Source organism: Diorhabda carinulata, chromosome X (assembly GCF_026250575.1).
Source record: "Diorhabda carinulata isolate Delta chromosome X, icDioCari1.1, whole genome shotgun sequence".
Classification (NCBI taxonomy): Eukaryota; Metazoa; Arthropoda; class Insecta; order Coleoptera; family Chrysomelidae; genus Diorhabda; species Diorhabda carinulata.
The window spans coordinates 13891935-13910620 of record NC_079472.1 but is presented as its reverse complement, the minus strand read 5'-3'; the positions used below and the strand labels follow the sequence as shown (position 1 = coordinate 13910620).

Below are 18686 nucleotides of genomic sequence, written 5' to 3'. Positions count from 1 at the left end.
ATGTTCTCGGACTTGTTTTGATATTGATTGATTTCGTTGCTAATAATATCATAGAAATGGTAATTTAGAACAATTAAATTTATTATAAAACTAGTGGATTGGGAATAAGTCAATTCAATATTCAATTTTTGTTCGGTTGTATTTCAAAATTTAGAAAAAAAAATAAATGGTGATATATTTATAAATATTTATTTTAAAATATAACAATGATATATATAGTCAACCTAATAAATAAATAAATGATAAGCAATAATATCTTGTATAAATTATGTTTTTCTAATAACAATTTTTTTAATGTACTTATATATTGCGTCCAGCACAATAATTAGCATTGACAACTTGAGTATACTATTTGTCATTTCATTATCATGATTAAATTTCATTTGTCCAAAATGCATCTATATAAATTTTAATATTTACACTAGTACATAAACATTCACTTTGTACTGGTCCTTCGAGCCGGGTATGAACCAGGCTCGAATAACCAGACTGTATAGTATTTGTAAAGTCGTAGTAAACAATGAAAATAGAAACATTATTATACTGGTATTTCGAGCCGGAAATGAACCAGGCTTTAATATAGTGTTTCTATAATCTTAGTCAACAGTGGAAGTATAAAACTTCACTATTGTACTGGTCCTTCGAACCGGATACGAACCTGACTCGAAGGACCAGAGAGTGTAATGTTTGTAAAGTCGTAGTAAACTGATTCCAACGACTCAAAATTGTTTAGATTTTGTAAATGCAACTAAACTTGCATTATATAAAAAATTTTCAACCCATATCACTAAAAATAACAGAAAACATAAAAATAATATACAAAATTATATCTTCGATATTACGAAGCATCAAATCACATTCAAAATAAATATGTACTTATTCATGAATTTTTATATCAAAAAGTTTAACATATTTTTCCATATTCTCCGGTTTTAATTTTGTTTTTGATTTCCTGTCAAATATATTCACAATTTGTAATAATTGTTTCCTGCTTTTTTCTACAGCACCTTTCCACTTTCGCTTGTATTTGGTTTTTCTATCACCCTCTTGTGTATTTTCATCTACCCCTGGAATATCTTTGGTATACAAACGCCTTTTAGGAAATATTTCGGTATGTCCCAAAATTTTGGTAGATCTTTCTGAATATACGCATTTATATGCATTTTTTCTTGAGACTTCATCAATTTTTTGAAAATCGAATTTTCTGAACCCTATTCTAGATCCATACTTATGAGGTAATAATATTTTTAATTTGGCTTGTGGTTTATTCAGGTAGTCACAAAATTTTTCATATTGAGTGTCGTCATGTTTAAGAAAACTTCTTTGTTTTGGTAATGGTGTAGATACTCTCGAAGAATATATTTGGATATTATTGGTAACGTCATTTTCATCCTGAAAATATTTTTTATACTTCACTATTTTAAGAAGGATTCAAACTCATCGATATACTTGGTGACATTGATGTTTTCATACCAAGAAACAATATAACTAGTTGGAAGACACTGAAATGGTACTTGCAATCCATGCAGATAATTAACAGTAAATTGAAATTAACTTTCAACTTCTTAATTTAACTCTTTAATTTTTTGAGGTTATGACCACAGAATACTTCAGGTGAGTCTGTATTTGTGGTATTGTTTTGTTTACAACATCCTTGTTCTTTGGTTATAGAAATATTAATAATGTTTTAATTTTAAAACTAATATGGAAAAAAAAATAGAAAAAAGTAATATCTGAAAGTCAGTAACGTCTTTTAGACTATGGAACACTGTTAGAAGCTTTCCACAGTTGTATGACTATAAGTACCCATAGAAGGATTTTCTATTGGTTAACACCAAGAAAGTTTCACAAGCTTTAATCTTGTGAAGATCGAAATATCTGTACCGCCCATATATGTAATGACAGTTGGTATGGGGAAAAACTTCCCTACGCTACAGTGCCGACAACATTAATTTTCTCTCGAGACACTTTATCTATACTGCGCATCCTTAATACGCGCAGAACTAACTGAAACGCTCGAAGGAGAGAGAATGAGAGACTATTTGTTTCACTTAGTCGGAACACGTTTCACTTATATTTGAAAGTATTTGATGAAGTTGAACATGGAATTTAATAGTAAGAGTTTCATTTTAAAAAGTATAAAAAAGTATCAAAATATTACATCTAAAGCTACACTACATATCAAAATAAAAATTTTAAATTTATGTACAGATCAAAATATTAGAAAAATTAAATACAGACTTTTTCTTAATTGGAATAATATACAAGGTGTTAAAGTTGATTTTTTTACTTTGATTACATATTTACCATTTTTTTCTCAAAATAGTCACAAAATCATATTTTTGAGCAGGTAATGATTCCTGAGGATGACAGTATTTTTGACGAAAGTTTTTAGTGTTTTTGATGAGATAATAAAACGTAAAAACTATTTTTCCACGTGATATTGACACGTTATTTCACCAAAAAAAGTTTATATGAGATTTAAATAATAGCCTATGAAACCAGTACTAACGTAGGGCTCCTATTTTAATTGAGAAAGAATACAAAAACAATGTAACATAAAAAGAACAACTAACACTCGTGATTAATAACCTAACCTAACCCTGTTATACATAAATACTAATTTTTTAGTTTCAATTACTTTTTTATTAAAAAAAACTCACCTTGAAAACAAATTCCATTGTTATCATTTCTTTCAAATGTTAAAAATTCATCAATTTATAGTCTCAAGTACTAACCAAATAAAAATGAAAACGAATCTTCTAATTACAGCACCTATTTAAAACTACACTCAAATTTGTTTCGACTTACAATTCCATTGGCGTAACATAACATTTTAAAATAAAAGAGGGTCTTAAGTAAATGAATTTAGACTTTAAATGTAATGGCGAAACCAAGACGCATTGATATTTTTCAAAAGTTTGACTCTCAGTTAGTGTTTGTTTATTAATAACGAAGGTAAAGTCAGTCTCTGAAGTTATCGAAACTCGCGTCAGATAGTGTAATTGGGTAGTCGTAGCGTAAACAGCGTGTTTAATACCAAAAAAACCACGTGAAAGTCGGTGGAAAATTAAGTTTATCCGCATTATTCCCTGGTGTGATTGTGACTGATTTTTTTTTAATCAAACATGGAACGAAAGTCATTGCTTGGCCATCGTATCCGCCAGATTTTGCTACCTTTTCGAAACTCAAAAATACGCTTCGAGAAACGCGTCATTGAGGTAATAAAAAGTAATGTTGAAAATCATCCCAGCCGAAGCTTGCAAGTGTATGAAAATAAGATAGGGCGGCTTGAACATGGTGTACTTGCAGAATTTAGTTTTGAATTATGTTCTTGTTTATATACATATAAAAGCGAGTGAATGATTGAAAAACAAATGGACATTACATAATGAACACTCGTCAAGTTTAATGTTATTTACGTACAAGTGTGTAAAGTAGCCTTTTTTTGACAAATGTGAATATTCGACAATCACATGAGTCAAAAAAAGAACTTTACGGACGAATTACTAACAATATTTTTTCTACTAGCGAAAATTTCATCAAAATACAGATGTTTTCTTTATGTACTAAATTATAACGCTTTAGTTGATTCCTTATAAAATATATTATGTATTTATTAATATTTTTGACATTTTAATCAAGACTGGAACAAATTAATAAAACAACAGACGAATTCAATTATTAACTCTTCTCTCCGGCATGCATAAACTAAAATGATTATTACTACATGGGTAGAAAAATTGATTGAGCGTGACTTGAACCTGGGACCTCCCGCATTATAGTCTCGTATTCTTGCCAATACACTACGGAGACATTAATAATAATTTTTTTACGCACCACTGCTTGAAATATATTTATTTACGAACGGTAGTAGAATACAAATATTTCGTTTGAATACACCTGTCAAAAACTAACAATTTACATAAATCAAAAATGGCGTGTCTGAGGACGTTCAACATATTCCCGATCGTTACCGATAGGTAGCAGTAGCGCTAAGTTGGAAATAAATTCAAATATGGTAGCTCTCATATAATAGGGAGATTTGTAATTTTTCAAAATCTTTACTATAACATAATTTATCAAATATTTGCTTATCAACCAAAAAAAAAAACAGAAATAAGTTACTTAATATTTTTATTTCAACAGATACACCTTGTATGAATTACTCTCTTTTACTGTGATCTGGAACTCCAAGTGAAAAATCTAATCTCACCCATACAATTACAGCCAAAAATAATATAAAAATGGCCGCAGTTAATAATAAAGGTTCATGTATCAAATAATATGGAGACCACTTGTAAATTATTTCAAAATCTTGAATATGTTGTTCCACTAGATCCCTTTTTTTCAGTCTTAGAACGGTACGTCCCACATTATCTAAATATTTGTGTGTAATACCTTCAGGCAACTTCTCAACATCATAAGGAGTTTTCAATTTAAAGTCAACTACTCCAGCAGGAAGTACAATAGATGTGACGACTTCTTCAACATACATATCATCAAAAACATGATCAATGAGTCTCATATTAAGCACATTATCTCCATTTTCATTTTTGAATAGGTATTGATAACTGGGAACACTGTATCCAAGTGTGTATGAGCTCTGCCATCCTCCAAAAAGCGGGAATCGTGGTCTCAATTCAAGTTCAATCCAATCTTTACGATGTTTAACTGTAGATGTTGAAATATTACCATTACTATCTCTATAATAAATACTATGTGCTGTAGCCGGTAGAACTGTGGTATAGGACTTTATACTGTGATGTGAACTGCTACTATCTCGTTGGTAATCATATCTTGAGAAGGAACCCTTCAGCTTGGCTCCGGTGTGTTTTATTTCAATTTGCTCTTCAACAGCAATATTACCCCAATGAGAGATTTCAATGGTTCTCTCTAAATGAGTAACAGTTAGGAAAGGGGCGTTGTTTTCGTAATGAATAATCATTTCATTTTTAGTGAATGGTAGTATATCAGTGAATGGTCCATAACTTATTGTACTATCAGATTGTGTTACAGGTTTTAGTTTAGTATAACTTTCAATACTTTTAGAACTCAGTATAACCTCGGTTTTTTGTTTAGCTACTGTATAAGGTGTGTACAAATAATGATTACCAAAGTACCTCACTAACTGCTTCTCCTTTTGCGTAATGCTGCTTGGATATGGTATTAAACTTTTAACGAGTATTTCTTCTACCGTAACTGTTGTAGTCCTGCCTGGCTCGAGGTTTTGTCTTAATATTACTTTATGAAATCTTTTGTCACCTTGGTTATTTATTTCAGCTGATAGAATATTTAAATCATGACTGGTAGCATCTTTTGCTCCATTATATGCTATTTTTCCAACTAAATCTGGATCTTCCACTAGAAGAATGTTCTGAACAGGTTCTTTGCCGGTATTTTCAAGGGTTATGATGCTAGTAATTTTAACAAGTTGTGAGGTTAAGTAAACGGTTCTATCCACATTTTTGTATATTAAATTGTTGTTAATTTGTTCTGCAGTATCTACATACACTAATACAGTCAATAAACATAATAACTTGATCATTATATTAAATGAAATTCGTACAACTTAGACCTGAACACATCACCAATTTGATTTACTTCTCAAAATTTGACGTGTTGACGTGTAATTGGTCTTTCAAAGAATTGCGTTCGTTTCTATAGTCTCGGTCGTTCACTTCAAACAGACTGATACATATAACCGCATACTCCTTTTATTATTTAAGAAAAAATAGAATAATCTACTGACTTAATTTTAATATTTCTGAAACTCAATATTTTCACTATATATTGTATTACTATAACACATCCTTTGCAGTAGGTTTCTGTTCTATGGATGAATATGCAAATCTATAGAAAACCATTGATAAAACAACACTGGTTAACATTTCGAATTCGATTAATAAATAAATTTATTTATCGAGTTCGATGGGTTAACAATAACCTATTTCTGACGTATATTTTTTAAGATACTGAGATGACACTATTGACAGGTGACTTTAATATTTAAAAATCAATAAACAATATTTTTAAAATTTAAATCGTTCATATTTTTTGAACGTTAATAATTATTAAGTGAAAGTAAATTTAAGTTTAAAAATAAATCTCTTTTTATAAAATCATTATGCATTACTTAAGAAGCAACAAAAAGTGTGGATTATTTATACTTATATCTTAATATAGGATCATTGAATTGTGCTAAGAATGGCGAGTGATTTAATAGAAATATTTTCTTTTTATAATAGTGTAAAATATATTTTTAGGACAATTCACAGAAGTACATTACAATATCGGTAGCAGCATTTATTTGTTACTGCAATACTTTGGGTGGAACGTTTGTTTTCGATGATAATGAAGCTATTGTTAAAAATAAAGATGTAATGCCTTACACGAATATTTGGAACATTTTCAAAAATGATTTTTGGGGAACAGACATTACTTTGAATAGTAGTCATAAATCATACAGGCCTCTCACAATTTTATCTTATAGGTATACTTATCTAGTGAATCCTAATAAATACTAACTTTATAAATAAATCTTCCATAAACAGTTTTGAATATATTTATTGTTTTTAGATTGAATGTACTTTATTCAAAAGATAAACTAGACGCATTTCAGTTCCACGCTACAAATATAATACTCTATGGACTTCTTTGTTTGCTATCTGTACCCGTTTTTGAATTATTTTTGAAAAAATCCAAATATGCTACAAATGTCCATGATATCGCTTTTTTGTCTGGTCTACTTTTTACAGTACATCCTGTACATACTGAGGCTGTTGCCGGATTAGTAGGTAGAGCAGATATACTAAGCTCAGTCTTATTTTTTGTGATAATTTTACTGTATCAAAAAGTTAGAAACAGTACTGGAGAATGTACAGTGTTTTGGTTTACTGTTGTTGTCGTCTTGACTGGTTGTGCTGTACTTTGTAAAGAAACTTCAATAACTGTAGTTGTAAGTATTTTTTAGAGATTTCACTAAAAGTTACACACAAATATGACAAATTATTATAAAAGGTTCAGTTATCATTGAAATGCCGAATATACGTTTTTATTTTGATTCAAATATTGATAATAAGTGATCAGGAAAACCATACATTCAGAAGATTTATGAGATGATTGGAAATACAACAAAATTTGTCAAATATAAGAAACTGGAAATGAATGAATGTTTATAGTAAAATATGTTAGAGATTTGAAAATTAACTTGTTGATAAAATAACTTGAAGAATACAGAATAAAAGTAATCAAAAAACACAATAATTACTGTTAACAAATTTTTAATCTTTTACTGCCTTCTGCAATCCTCAATTTTTATAACGTTTCCTCTTCGTTTGGCGCACCTTAAATACCTTATTTTATTGTTTTTAATATTGTTTCAAGCTCCCATCATATTTCTTGATAATCTATCTGCCCATATCAATTCAGAAGTTTTTTCTCTTTTCTATTATTAATTCTTGTTATATTCCTTTTGTCCTTGTTCTTTATCTTGTCTCACTTAGTATTTCTTACTATTCTTCTTAAGGTTTAATTTCAATTATACTAATTTTTCTCTAATCATAATTTTCTTCTACGGATTTTTGAGTTGGTATTCACTTTGCCCCGAAATGAAATATTTATTTTATGTTTTTAAGTTATAATTTCTGGAACTTACCGCCTCCAAAATGTTCACTATTACACTGTTTGGTCCTTCGAGATGGATTTAAGGACCGAACAAAATAATTGTGATTGTTGGTTGTAACTTATTTAATGTTTTTAGGGTGTACTAATAGTATATGATATCTATAGAGTGAAACGAAAGTCAATATCCTGGATGGAAATGCTCAAATTTTGGTTAATTGTGAGATGCTCATTAGTTCTTATTGCAGGATTGTGTATAATGTATTATCGTTTAGAAGTCATGAATTTTGAAGGGCCTCTTTTTACTGACATGGATAATCCAGCGGCTTATGCTCAAAATGTTTTTACTAGGGTGATGTATCAATTTATTTATCAAATAATATTTGTACAACTGAAATTTATCTCCAGATTTAATAATTTGTCATTTTTTCTCAAGGTTTTTACGTACAACTATATTTATTTGTTAAATTTTTTATTAATGCTGTGGCCTCAATGGTTATGCTTTGATTGGTCAATGGGATGCATTCCACTAATAGAAAATATTTGTGATATTCGTGTTATATTTGTTGTACTATTTTGGATGATCCTAATATTTGGAATGTTTTCTTTGTTGAAGCAAAATTATGAGAATGAAATTTTGTGAGTATCGATTTTTTTAATATATAGGGTGGTCAGGAAGCCGGAAAATGTTTCTCATTAAAAAAAATGTCTATATTTTATGTAAACATAACCCAGTTAATTATTTTCAGGCTTTCTACTTATTAAATTATTCTTTCGCTTTTCAAATCAAATGATTTTATTAACCCAAAATTTTTGTTTCATTTTTAGAGATGCTCGAATAATGGCAGTGTGTATTATAGTATTACCTTTCTTTCCAGCTTCGAATATTTTTTTTACCGTTGGTTTTGTAATAGCTGAACGAACTTTATTGCTACCGAGTGCGGGATTTTGTCTTTTGGTCGTTATCGGATATAAAAAACTTTTCAGAAAAACTCAAAATAATAAAGTGAGTAGTAGTAAATCCTTTGTATAAGTTGCATTAGTCAATTTTTAGGACCTTTTTTGAATGTTGATGTAAACTTCAATTATACAGAATGTTCCAAATATCCTTTCAATTAACTAGACTAAATATACAGTATGTGCCAAATAAATGGAATCGAGAAAAATAATGTCAAATAAAAAATTGTAACACCCCCCGTAGAACAAGGACGTGCCAATTTTGATGATTTTTTCATCAATCGAAATTGACTGTATAGTCAAAAGAATCAGAATCAGTGTGTTTCAAAATAAATGCAATTGATAAGAAGAAAAAATTAGTAATCCCTGGTATAAAGAGCATTTGTGAATTTCTTTGAACTTTTTTGCATATTAGAGTAATCATATAAACGATTAATCAAATATACAGTACGTCTCGAGTATCCCTTCAAACGATTAGATCAAATATACAGTATGTGCCAAATAAATGGAATCAATAAAAATATGACAAATCAAAAATTGTTACACCCCCCATATAACAAGAACGTGCCAATTTGGATGATTTTTTTCATAACTGGAGATTGAGTATACAATCAAATGATCAGACCAAATATACAGTGTGTCCCGAAATAAACGCAATTGATAAAAAGAAAAAATTAGTACATCCCTTGTATTTGTCAATTTCTACGAACTTTGTGGCAAATCGAGGGATCCATGTAAACGATTTCACCGAATATACAGTATGCCCCGAGTATCCCTTCAAACGGTTAGACCAAATATACAGTATGTGCCGTGTAACACCCCCCATATAACAAAAATTGCGCCAATTTGGATGATTTTTCTATTGGAATCTATAAATTTTCTTTTATTCCAGAAGAAACTGTGTAACTTTATTGATAAATCGATATATTTGCAATTTTAGATTTGCTCTTGTTTTTTTTATGGTTTGTTAATAATTTTTGTGCTGAGAACGATATTAAGAAACATGAATTGGCTAACGGAAGAAAAACTATTTTCTTCCGCATTAGATGTTTGCCCATTAAATGCCAAAGTACATTATAATATAGCAAAAATTGCCGCAGACAATAATAATAAAGCCGTTGCTTTGGAAGAATATCGAAAAGCTATTCAGTTAAATCCAAAATATGAACAAGCGATGAATAATTTGGCAAATTTACTAAGGGAAGATAAAAAATTCGAGGAAGCTGAAGTATTGCTCAGAAAAGCTGTTGACGTAAGGTAACCATGTAGTTTTTTCTTTAAATTATTCGGAATTATACAGTGTGATTCATTTGTATTGGAAAAAAGATATGGAAAATCTGAGGTTATTCATCAATTTAAATGTTAAAAAACAAAATTGTGTCCCTAATTTTTAGGGCTATACGTTACGTTTATCCTTTTTCTTATATTTGTAACAATTTCGGTTACAAAAATTTAATTTTGTATGTATTGTTTCTAAAATATTTTGAAATAAGTTAGGTTAGAATTTCTGGAACCGTTGGTGATATTCACACTGCTTACATCACCACTTACCAGCACTATACCAACACATAAATACACTGTCTGAAGCGCGTTTTGAAAAGAGAGACTGAAGGATAATAGTTAACGTTACGTTGCGTTTTCGAAACGCGCTACTGACAGTGTATTTATAAGTGTTGGTGTAGTGGTGGTGTAAATAGTGTGTTCAGTTGAAATAAGATGTTCATTTCTATTTCTTCTTTAATTTACAGAAAGTGTTTTGATCCCCCTAATGGTAATTTATTCGAAGGATTATTAAAAAAAAATATTGGTTATCTATTGATACAGGGTGTTCTTTTGTAACTGTTTCTTTTGTAAATGCAAGTTTTCGAACTTTAAGGTGTCATAAATTTATCATTATAAATTTTCTGTTCTGTAAAATTATGGTGGAAAGATTTTGAATCGGTAGGCGTTGTAATAAATATTATTCCAATGTTATTTCACTTGTAAATCGTTAAATAACTTGAGATTTTATAAGTATGTATCCAATCTAAATGAGTCACACTATATTAATCATTCTTCTACCCAGGTAATTGGAACAGTTTGTTAATATCACAATTGTATACTTTCTTATTCAAAATATCATTTAAAAACTCCAAAATTTTTATTACAACCATTATAATAAGAGCCCAAATTGTTATTTTATGGAGCTTTATGAATTTTGAAATTTGTATGTGATTCCCAGGAGTATCTTTACCTGTCTGAACACCTGTAGTTTTCTCCAGTAACTGGTTTTACCCCTACCCACGTTCTTCATTATTTTTTTTTTTATTATTCTGTAGTTGTAATTATAAAAGGACTGAGATCCTCTAAAGGGTTTATCCGCAACTGTAAGCGTTTACCTCCACTTCAATGTATTCTATTGAAGGGTAACTTTATTCTTCTTCTTCATTTTTCCCAAACTCATTATGATATTGGAGCTTAGAGCTCTAATGACTGTTCTGTTATCGGATAAAATGATAATCTTCTGTTTGTTCTTTCTTCTTTCTAAATTGAACTGGACACATTTTTCAATGGCATATATTTCTACTTGAACAATGCTTGGTGTGTTGTTGCCTTGGTTCTGGATCCATATACTTCAGCTCTGTCTGCTGTTTTATAGCCATCCTCATACCATTTCTCCTAAGAGGTTGCTTATTTTTTAGGTAAATTTTTTCCTATAATCTATAGATATTTAGAATTACTTCAAGTGCAGTTAGTGTGTTAATTGTTGGTGGTGAGACTCAGAAATAAGCTGGAACTACACATATTTATTACACAGGACAAAGACACTGAAGACGGTTTCAAAAAAGTATGAATTGGGCAATTGTCGATGACGTTTCTAGGAAGAAGAAACTGACTGTAGTTTCCAGAAGATTAGCTATCAAGATGACGGTTGGGTGAATAACAATAGCTATAAAAGTTCTAGGAGGACTTTTCTTTGACAGTCAAATCTTTGTTGCTCTAAATGTGACTTATTATGATAGTTTCTTTCTGGATGAATGAATTCAACAAATGGTTGGGGTTCTATTGGAGGTTATGTTTCTTGATTTGTGATTTAGGCTTCATCTATATGATTTACACTGTTAACGATTATTTTGTTAGTGTTATTATTTATCTTGGAATTGTTACAATAAATTATGTTATTGGAATATTGGAAAAAAATATTTTTTTAGACCGAATTTCGCAGCAGCCTGGATGAATTTAGGGATAGTTTTGACAAACCTAAATCGATCAGATGAATCAGAACATTGTTACAAAATGGCGATAAAATATAGAAACAAATATCCGGATTGTTATTACAACCTTGGAAATTTGGTGAGATCTAATTTATAGTGAATTATGTGAAATTTTATGAAACATTTTCAGTATTTGGATTTGAAACGAAACGAGAATGCTTTAAAAGCTTGGGAAATGGCGGTTTTGTATAAACCGAATCACGTGGCAGCTTGGAGTAATACTTTAGTATTATTGGACAGTATGAAAAAATACGATGAAGTAATAGAATTGGGCCGAACGGCTCTTATACACAATCCGAAAGCTCCGGCGTTACATTTCAGTTATGCAAACACTCTTGGTAAATTACAGCAATTCGAAAAAGCCGAGGGACATTTTTTGGAAGCCATCAACTTGAATCCAACAAACGGATTGTATTACTCTAACTTAGGTACTTGTTTAGACACGTTTTTCCATAAATTCCACGAAAATTTTGACATAATTCTTTTTTAATTAGGTATTTTAAAAAAAAAGAGAATAATTTTTATATTTTCGATCCAATTTATAAATTCCACTATTGGGTTAAGTTTGGAATGTTAAAAATGATAAGCAGGCGAAGAATTATCTTACAAGGGAGAAGTCATGATGAAAATGGTGTAAAAGAAGAAGATAGGAGGGGATGGAAGATCATAGAGGTACAGGAGAAAGTTTAAATGTAAATAAATTATCGTATAAGGAAGAAGTCATGACAAAAAAGATGAAAAAACAGAAAGATTGAAGTATGGAAGATCATAGAGGTGCAGGAGAAAGTTTGAATGTAAATAAACTGTCTTATAAGGAAGAAGTCATGATGAAAAAACAGGAAGATTGAGGTATGGAAGATCATAGAGGTACAGGAGAAAGTTTAAATGTAAACAAACTGGTCTTATAAGGAAGATGTCATGAAGAAAAAGATGAAAAAACAGAAAGATTGAAGTATGGAAGATCATAGAAGTGCAGGAGAAAATTTGAATGTAAATAAACTGTCTTATAAGGAAGAAGTCATGAAGAAAAAGATGAAAAAACAGAAAGATTGAAGTATGGAAGATCATAAAGGTGCAGGAGAAAGTTTGAATGTAAATAAACTGTCTTATAAGGAAGAAGTCATGATGAAAATGATGAAAAAACAGGAAGATTGAAGTATGGAAATGATAGCAGTGCAGGATTAAGTTTGAATATAGATAAACAGAAATAAAATGTGAACTAACAAAAAATATGTGTATGGATGAAAATAGATACGAGTCTAAGGAAAATTCAAAGTCGAAGAGAGGATAAACTAAATTGGAAATCATGAAACAGCATATTATTAAACATGATGAAAAATTGGAGGAAAAATATGAGAAAAAGATTTTTGGTTTCACATAAATGAATTTGAAATAAAAATTTTTATTCGAATTATTCCACTCTTTAATTAATCTAGCCAGTCAGACACTTCTTTTTACTTCTCCTTCTTATATAAGATCACAAGACGCGTTTCTTCCTTTTGTTTATTTCAATTTTATTATTTTATCTCTTTTTTCTATAAAAATGTTTCAAAAGTTTCCCAGTTTTTTGAAATGCAATAATTTTAAAATGAAAATAAATTTTAAGTTAGACTCAACCCTCTATTTTAAGTTTTTTCTTTTTTCTTTTATATTGATCGTTTCCTTTTCTTCGATAGTTTTCATTCTTCTTTCTTCCTTATTTTTTTAAAGATTTTTTTATTATCACAATAAATATAATTTTTTCAAATGTACAAGTTTCGAACAATTTCCAATATCATTTTGCACTTTATTCTTGATATCTCTTTTTTCTCTTTATTTTCTTTTAATTTCATACAATCCTTTATTAATTTAAAATTAAACATTCGAACAGAATCAGCCCTCCAAAATAAATTTTACAATAAATAATTTATACTTATTAGTATGTTATAAACTAATTTATTGAAGTCCCCTTCATTATCCTTGGTTTTGTTTATAATTAATAATAATTATTAATTAAATTATTCCTCATGAATGGTAGTAGGAAAAATTTTATGTTACAAATCAAATGTTATTGTTAATTATCCGTTTTTTATCCTTTTTATTAATTAATTAATTAATATATATTTATTAATGGAAATGATTATTTTCAGGTGTTCTTTATCACAGATGGGGTAAAAAGGACAAAGCTCGTCAAATGTATACGAAAGCACTTCAAATTGATCCTAATCTAAAGTCCGCCGAACTGAATCTCAAAAGACTAACAAAAGAAGCTCAATAATAAAAAAAAAAAAAAATAAAATAAACCTCATCAATTATAACGTATACTATTTTATTTATTTTTTTGTGATTTTATATATGTAAATAAACTATTTATTATGTCGATATAATGCCTTTCTTCAATTACTAAAATGCTTTTAATTTGTAGGTATGTTCCTCTGTAAGTTAGTCACTTGATTCAAGATCAATTTAATACAAGAAACTATAACATTTATTAAAATTTGGAGATAATACTGACAAGAAAATTCTTGATTAATCCTGGAAACGCGACTTTATTAGCATATTCTATGCCTCAGTTATCTTAAAATTGTTATTCGATAGTCATCGCTCACTAAATTCTAGTTATCATTAACAAAAACACATCAATTAGTTCAGGAAATAATTTGTAGCCATTGTATTAAATCACAGCGACCTTCTAGACCGAAATTACCTTTCCATATACTGTAGTACTGGATTCGAGTCTTCTCATATCTACACATCACTTCATAATATCGATTTCTACGATCTAATTGAACGATATATCGATTTGAATGAGAAAAAAATTAAATTAAACTGAAAAAATAATCATTAAAGAAGGTAAAAATTGAATCCAAGCATTCTTAGTGAATCTTGCAAGGATAATGATAGAAATTTCTGTAATCATCTATTATAAACGGTCACTGTCGAATTAATCTGTGCAAATGTAAAAAATTTTTAAATTATTCTGATCGTTTAATGTGGTTAAATTTTATTCCAAAGATTCCTGGAAACCTGATCAGAATATTGTTACGTATTTATGAAATTATTTTATTATTAATATGTGTTAGTAAATTTCAAATGATTCCGACCTTCTAAAATATTCATAAATCGAGTTTAAAGATACCATTATATACTTCTTGGTGCTCCTAGTTAGGATAATGGTAAAAATTAATGAAATTAGTGTATCATCATCAATTCTTGATAAGTTTATGATATTTTGATTTATTGTGATAGTTTAAAGTGAGTGTAAATCGATTCAAGAGATATCTGGAGACCTGACATGGATAGTGTTGAGTATTTATGAAATTATTTTTTTATTAATAAGTGTAATAACTTTCAAATGATTCCGACCTTTTGAAGTGCTTGTAAATCGAGTTTAAAGAGACCATTATAAACTTCCTGGTGCTCCTAGTAAGGATAATGGTAGATATTTTTGAAATTAATGTATCATCATCAGTTCTCGACAAATTTATGACATTTTGAATTATTGTGGTAGTTTAAAGTGAGTGTAAATCGATTCAAGAGACATCTGGATACCTAGCATGGATAGTGTTGTGTATTTATGAAATTATTTTCTTATTAATAAGTCGAGTTTAAAGATATCATTATATAGTTCCTGGTGCTCCTAGTAAGGATAATGGTAAAAATTTATGAAATTATTGTATTGTCACAAAATGTTGAATACTTAAGATCGTTTAAAGTGGCAAAAAATCTACTCCAAAGATACCTGAAAAGGATACTAGTACGAATTTATGAAATGGATGTATTTTCCTCAGTTTCTGATAAGTGTAAAAACTTTTTAATTCATCTGATCATGTAAAGTGGTTCATCTGACGTCTGACAACGATAAATGTAGGAATTTATGAGATTATTTATTGTTAATTACATATATACAAGTTAGAAATAAAAACGTGTTAAAAACAAACATATTATTTCAAATTTATTTACGTTTTGATTTTACTTTTAATCACACCTCGTACAAATTTGTGAGAGAATTTTTTTACTGATTATATATTTAAATAATCAAAGTAGTTTGGATTCCGTTTATTTCTATCCTCGTAGCATTTCTGAATTAATATAAAATTTAGATTTAATCATGGAATAGTTTTCGAAAATTTTCTTAATTCATATTTGTGGTATAATGGAATGTTGTTTGTTAAAGTGGAAAATACTGTATGGGAAAGACGATAAGTTGCAAAAAAATAAGCGAGATTTTGTGTTTCGTCCTCATTATACACCTTCGGTATTACTTTAAATTCACGACTAAGTAGTTACGAGAATATAAAAACGGCTGTTTAGATAACTTTAAGGTAAGGAAAATAAAAACCACGAAATGTAAACAAATGTTTATTTATTGCCAATTTAAAATTCTTCTTAGTCAGACGGATAAACTGAAAATTGTACGTGTTCAGCTGACCAAAACGAAAAATTAAGTAAATTGGCCAACTTTTGTCAGATTGTGAAACACATTATCATAAGTTGCATATGGGTGCACTGGAATGTAAAACGTGATTTTTGACCCACGCAGGTCCGGACCGGAGTTTTTTATTTATACGTGTTGTGAGTAAATCCAAATTTTTTTCATTTCTTTTCAGAAAATAATACACGAAAAACACATTTTTTTCAATTTACCATTGTTAGATTTACGTTGGATCAAATTTTACAACACAACTCATATCTATGAGATAAATTTTGCAGTAGAATTTTCCTTTTTATATTCGAAATTATGTAAAAAATTAACGCTTTGTTTAATTTATGATCATTTAATTGATTGTTTTTAAATGAAATTTACATTTACATTAGTCACAACAAAAAAACTTAATAGGCGAAATACGAGGTGCATTCAAAAAAATCAATTTTCACAGCACCATATATACGAGGTCTGATAAAAACTTTGTGGTTCATTTTTCTAGCCATTTGGCAAACTCTAGCGTTTTTTTGAACTGTAACTTAATTCCTTAAGGCTATTTCGTCTTCAGTCACTTCATTTTTTATTATGTGATGAATATTGAATATGAATATGAATATTGAAAAGTAAATTTGAATTCACAACAACCCATTGAGTAAATCAGGCAACAAGACCGGGGATTTGGATCAGGTTACTATTGGTGTGAATACATCCAGATCTGATTCTTGGTGTATCCAGTCACATATTTCAGAAGTCACAGCTGCCTTAACATCTGAAACTGTATTTGAATGTCGATTTAGAAAATGTGCTATGGAGATAGATCCGTCGAATGGGGTGAATAATTTGAGTTCCCAGTCACTCAGGTAACATGAACAACGATTAGGATAATTAGTTCATCACACTGGGATCAGCAAATCCACTAATGGGTCCAGAACTGATTCTTGGTGTATCCAATCATATATCTCAGAAGTCGTAGCTGCCATAACATATGAAACTGTATTTGAATGACCCCAATCAATTCATAATGTCTTCATTTTAAGATGTTTATGATTTTGAGGAGAAAAAAAAGTCTTATGGCCATAAATCCGTCGAATAGGGTGGATAGTTTAAGTGCCCCGTCACTCAGGTAACATAGACAACGACTAGGCTAATTTGCTCGCTAGACTGGGTTCAACAAATCCTCCAATGGGCTAAGAACCTATTCTTGGTGTACCCAATACTGACACGTATGAGGTTCAAATGAACGTACAAGCCTTATATTTTGCCTAGTGGCGTGAATAGTTTCAAGTTTTCAACAGAAAAGAGATATCAGGATAAGATAAAATAAGGAATGACGCAATTAGACGCTAATTAAACGAAGAGCAGCAGAGGCAGGGGGAAATGGAAAACAGAAATAGCAAACAACTTGGAAAAGAGAAGATTGAACTGGAGACGGGATAAACAGGAAGCAACACCTATGAGAGAAGAGGACAAGACATTTAGAGAGACATAACTTTCAATTTTGCAGTATTATTGTGATAACTTGGCCAATTCGATGCTGTATATACGTAATTTTCTTATAACTTACCGTCGCTATAATTTTATCAATTTTAGGAATCAGGGACAATATTTCGCATAATTTTATACCGACAGAAATAAGTAAGGTACTTTCTTAATGGCAACGAACTTTTGAGAACATGAATAAGTCGTTTTTGTCAATTACGACGTATATTGAATAGTAATGGGTGTATGAAAGATCCATCGAGAGAGATAGAACGAGCAACGCATTTAATAATTCAGAGGATGTTTAAAAATAGTTCAAATGCAACCGGAATGATTTAACATACTAGTCGGGATATTTTTAAGCGAAGAAATCTAATTAATATCAGATATAGTATCTGGTAGACATTATAATAAGTTATTAGTTATTTTTTGACTAATTACGAGGTTACAGTCCATCGATAAACCATGTATTCGGAAAACAATCGAGAAAAAGTCAATCAGTCATGCTGCTGGATTATATTTTTATCTAAAACCACAGAACAAACCTTAAGAAGAAAAACAAAACTAGGTGTTATTCAGTGGAAACAACATGGAGGATTTTCGATACCAGTGCCCTCAATGGTACGTGGCAGAACTAATCATTTAAATTCACAACTTTCCACCAAGTTCTGATTCTGCAGTTTCCTGAATTCACGATAAAAAACATATTTATTTTGAAAGGCCCGGTTGTGATTTGAAAAAAACAAATATAAATCTAAATAAATGCCCACATAACCTCATAACTATCGACAGTTTGTGTTTGTAACGCAATTTGAAGCATATGAAGTTCAATCATTTATCTGGTGCTTGAAAGGCAAGGGAGAAATGCGATTGTGTTTGTAGCATAAATTATAAAAACGGGAGTTTAGAACGTGCGTTTAAAGTTTTGCTCGATTGGTTGCTGAAAATGTGTAATCGAAAAGCAACTA

General features: G+C 29.8%; 3 protein-coding genes across 4 annotated transcripts; 1 reads left to right on the top strand and 2 right to left on the bottom strand.

Annotated features, from left to right (window-relative positions):
• Window positions 1-177: 177 nt before the first annotated feature.
• LOC130901626 (uncharacterized) lies at window positions 178-2820 on the bottom strand. Its single transcript, XM_057813122.1, has 2 exons — window positions 2664-2820; window positions 178-1392 (listed from the first exon to the last, which is right to left on the bottom strand). Exons 1-2 carry the CDS (start codon window positions 2688-2690, stop codon window positions 877-879), a joined length of 543 nt encoding a protein of 180 aa, XP_057669105.1. The 5' UTR covers window positions 2691-2820; the 3' UTR covers window positions 178-876.
• Window positions 2821-4120: 1300 nt separating this feature from the next.
• Window positions 4121-5643, bottom strand: LOC130901624 (dolichyl-diphosphooligosaccharide--protein glycosyltransferase subunit 1). The gene has a single exon (XM_057813121.1). It carries the CDS (start codon window positions 5546-5548, stop codon window positions 4166-4168), a length of 1383 nt encoding a protein of 460 aa, XP_057669104.1. The 5' UTR covers window positions 5549-5643; the 3' UTR covers window positions 4121-4165.
• A 312-nt stretch (window positions 5644-5955) lies between these two features.
• On the top strand, window positions 5956-14200 carry LOC130901622 (protein O-mannosyl-transferase TMTC4-like). Of its 2 annotated transcripts, XM_057813116.1 has the most exons (10): window positions 5956-6210; window positions 6267-6493; window positions 6580-6958; window positions 7763-7975; window positions 8060-8262; window positions 8452-8629; window positions 9521-9837; window positions 11772-11913; window positions 11965-12262; window positions 13964-14200. In XM_057813116.1, the coding sequence occupies exons 1-10, from the start codon at window positions 6208-6210 to the stop codon at window positions 14089-14091; spliced, it is 2088 nt and encodes a 695-aa protein (XP_057669099.1). In that variant the 5' UTR covers window positions 5956-6207; the 3' UTR covers window positions 14092-14200. The 2 variants fall into 2 exon arrangements, with proteins under 2 accessions (XP_057669099.1, XP_057669098.1); XM_057813115.1 differs by having other exon boundaries at window positions 5975-6210; window positions 7763-8262.
• The last annotated feature ends 4486 nt before the right edge of the window (window positions 14201-18686 follow it).

Coding starts and splice junctions, on each gene's coding strand:
- LOC130901624 (XM_057813121.1), bottom strand. CDS start 5,548: ATGATCAAGTTATTATGTTTATTGACTGTATTAGTGTATGTAGATACT.
- LOC130901626 (XM_057813122.1), bottom strand. CDS start 2,690: ATGATAACAATGGAATTTGTTTTCAAG. Junction 1,393..2,663: donor CAATGGAATTTGTTTTCAAG/GTGAGTTTTTTT, acceptor AAATATTTTCAG/GATGAAAATGACGTTACCAA.
- LOC130901622 (XM_057813115.1), top strand. Junction 6,494..6,579: donor CTCACAATTTTATCTTATAG/GTATACTTATCT, acceptor TATTGTTTTTAG/ATTGAATGTACTTTATTCAA. Junction 9,838..11,771: donor AGAAAAGCTGTTGACGTAAG/GTAACCATGTAG, acceptor ATATTTTTTTAG/ACCGAATTTCGCAGCAGCCT.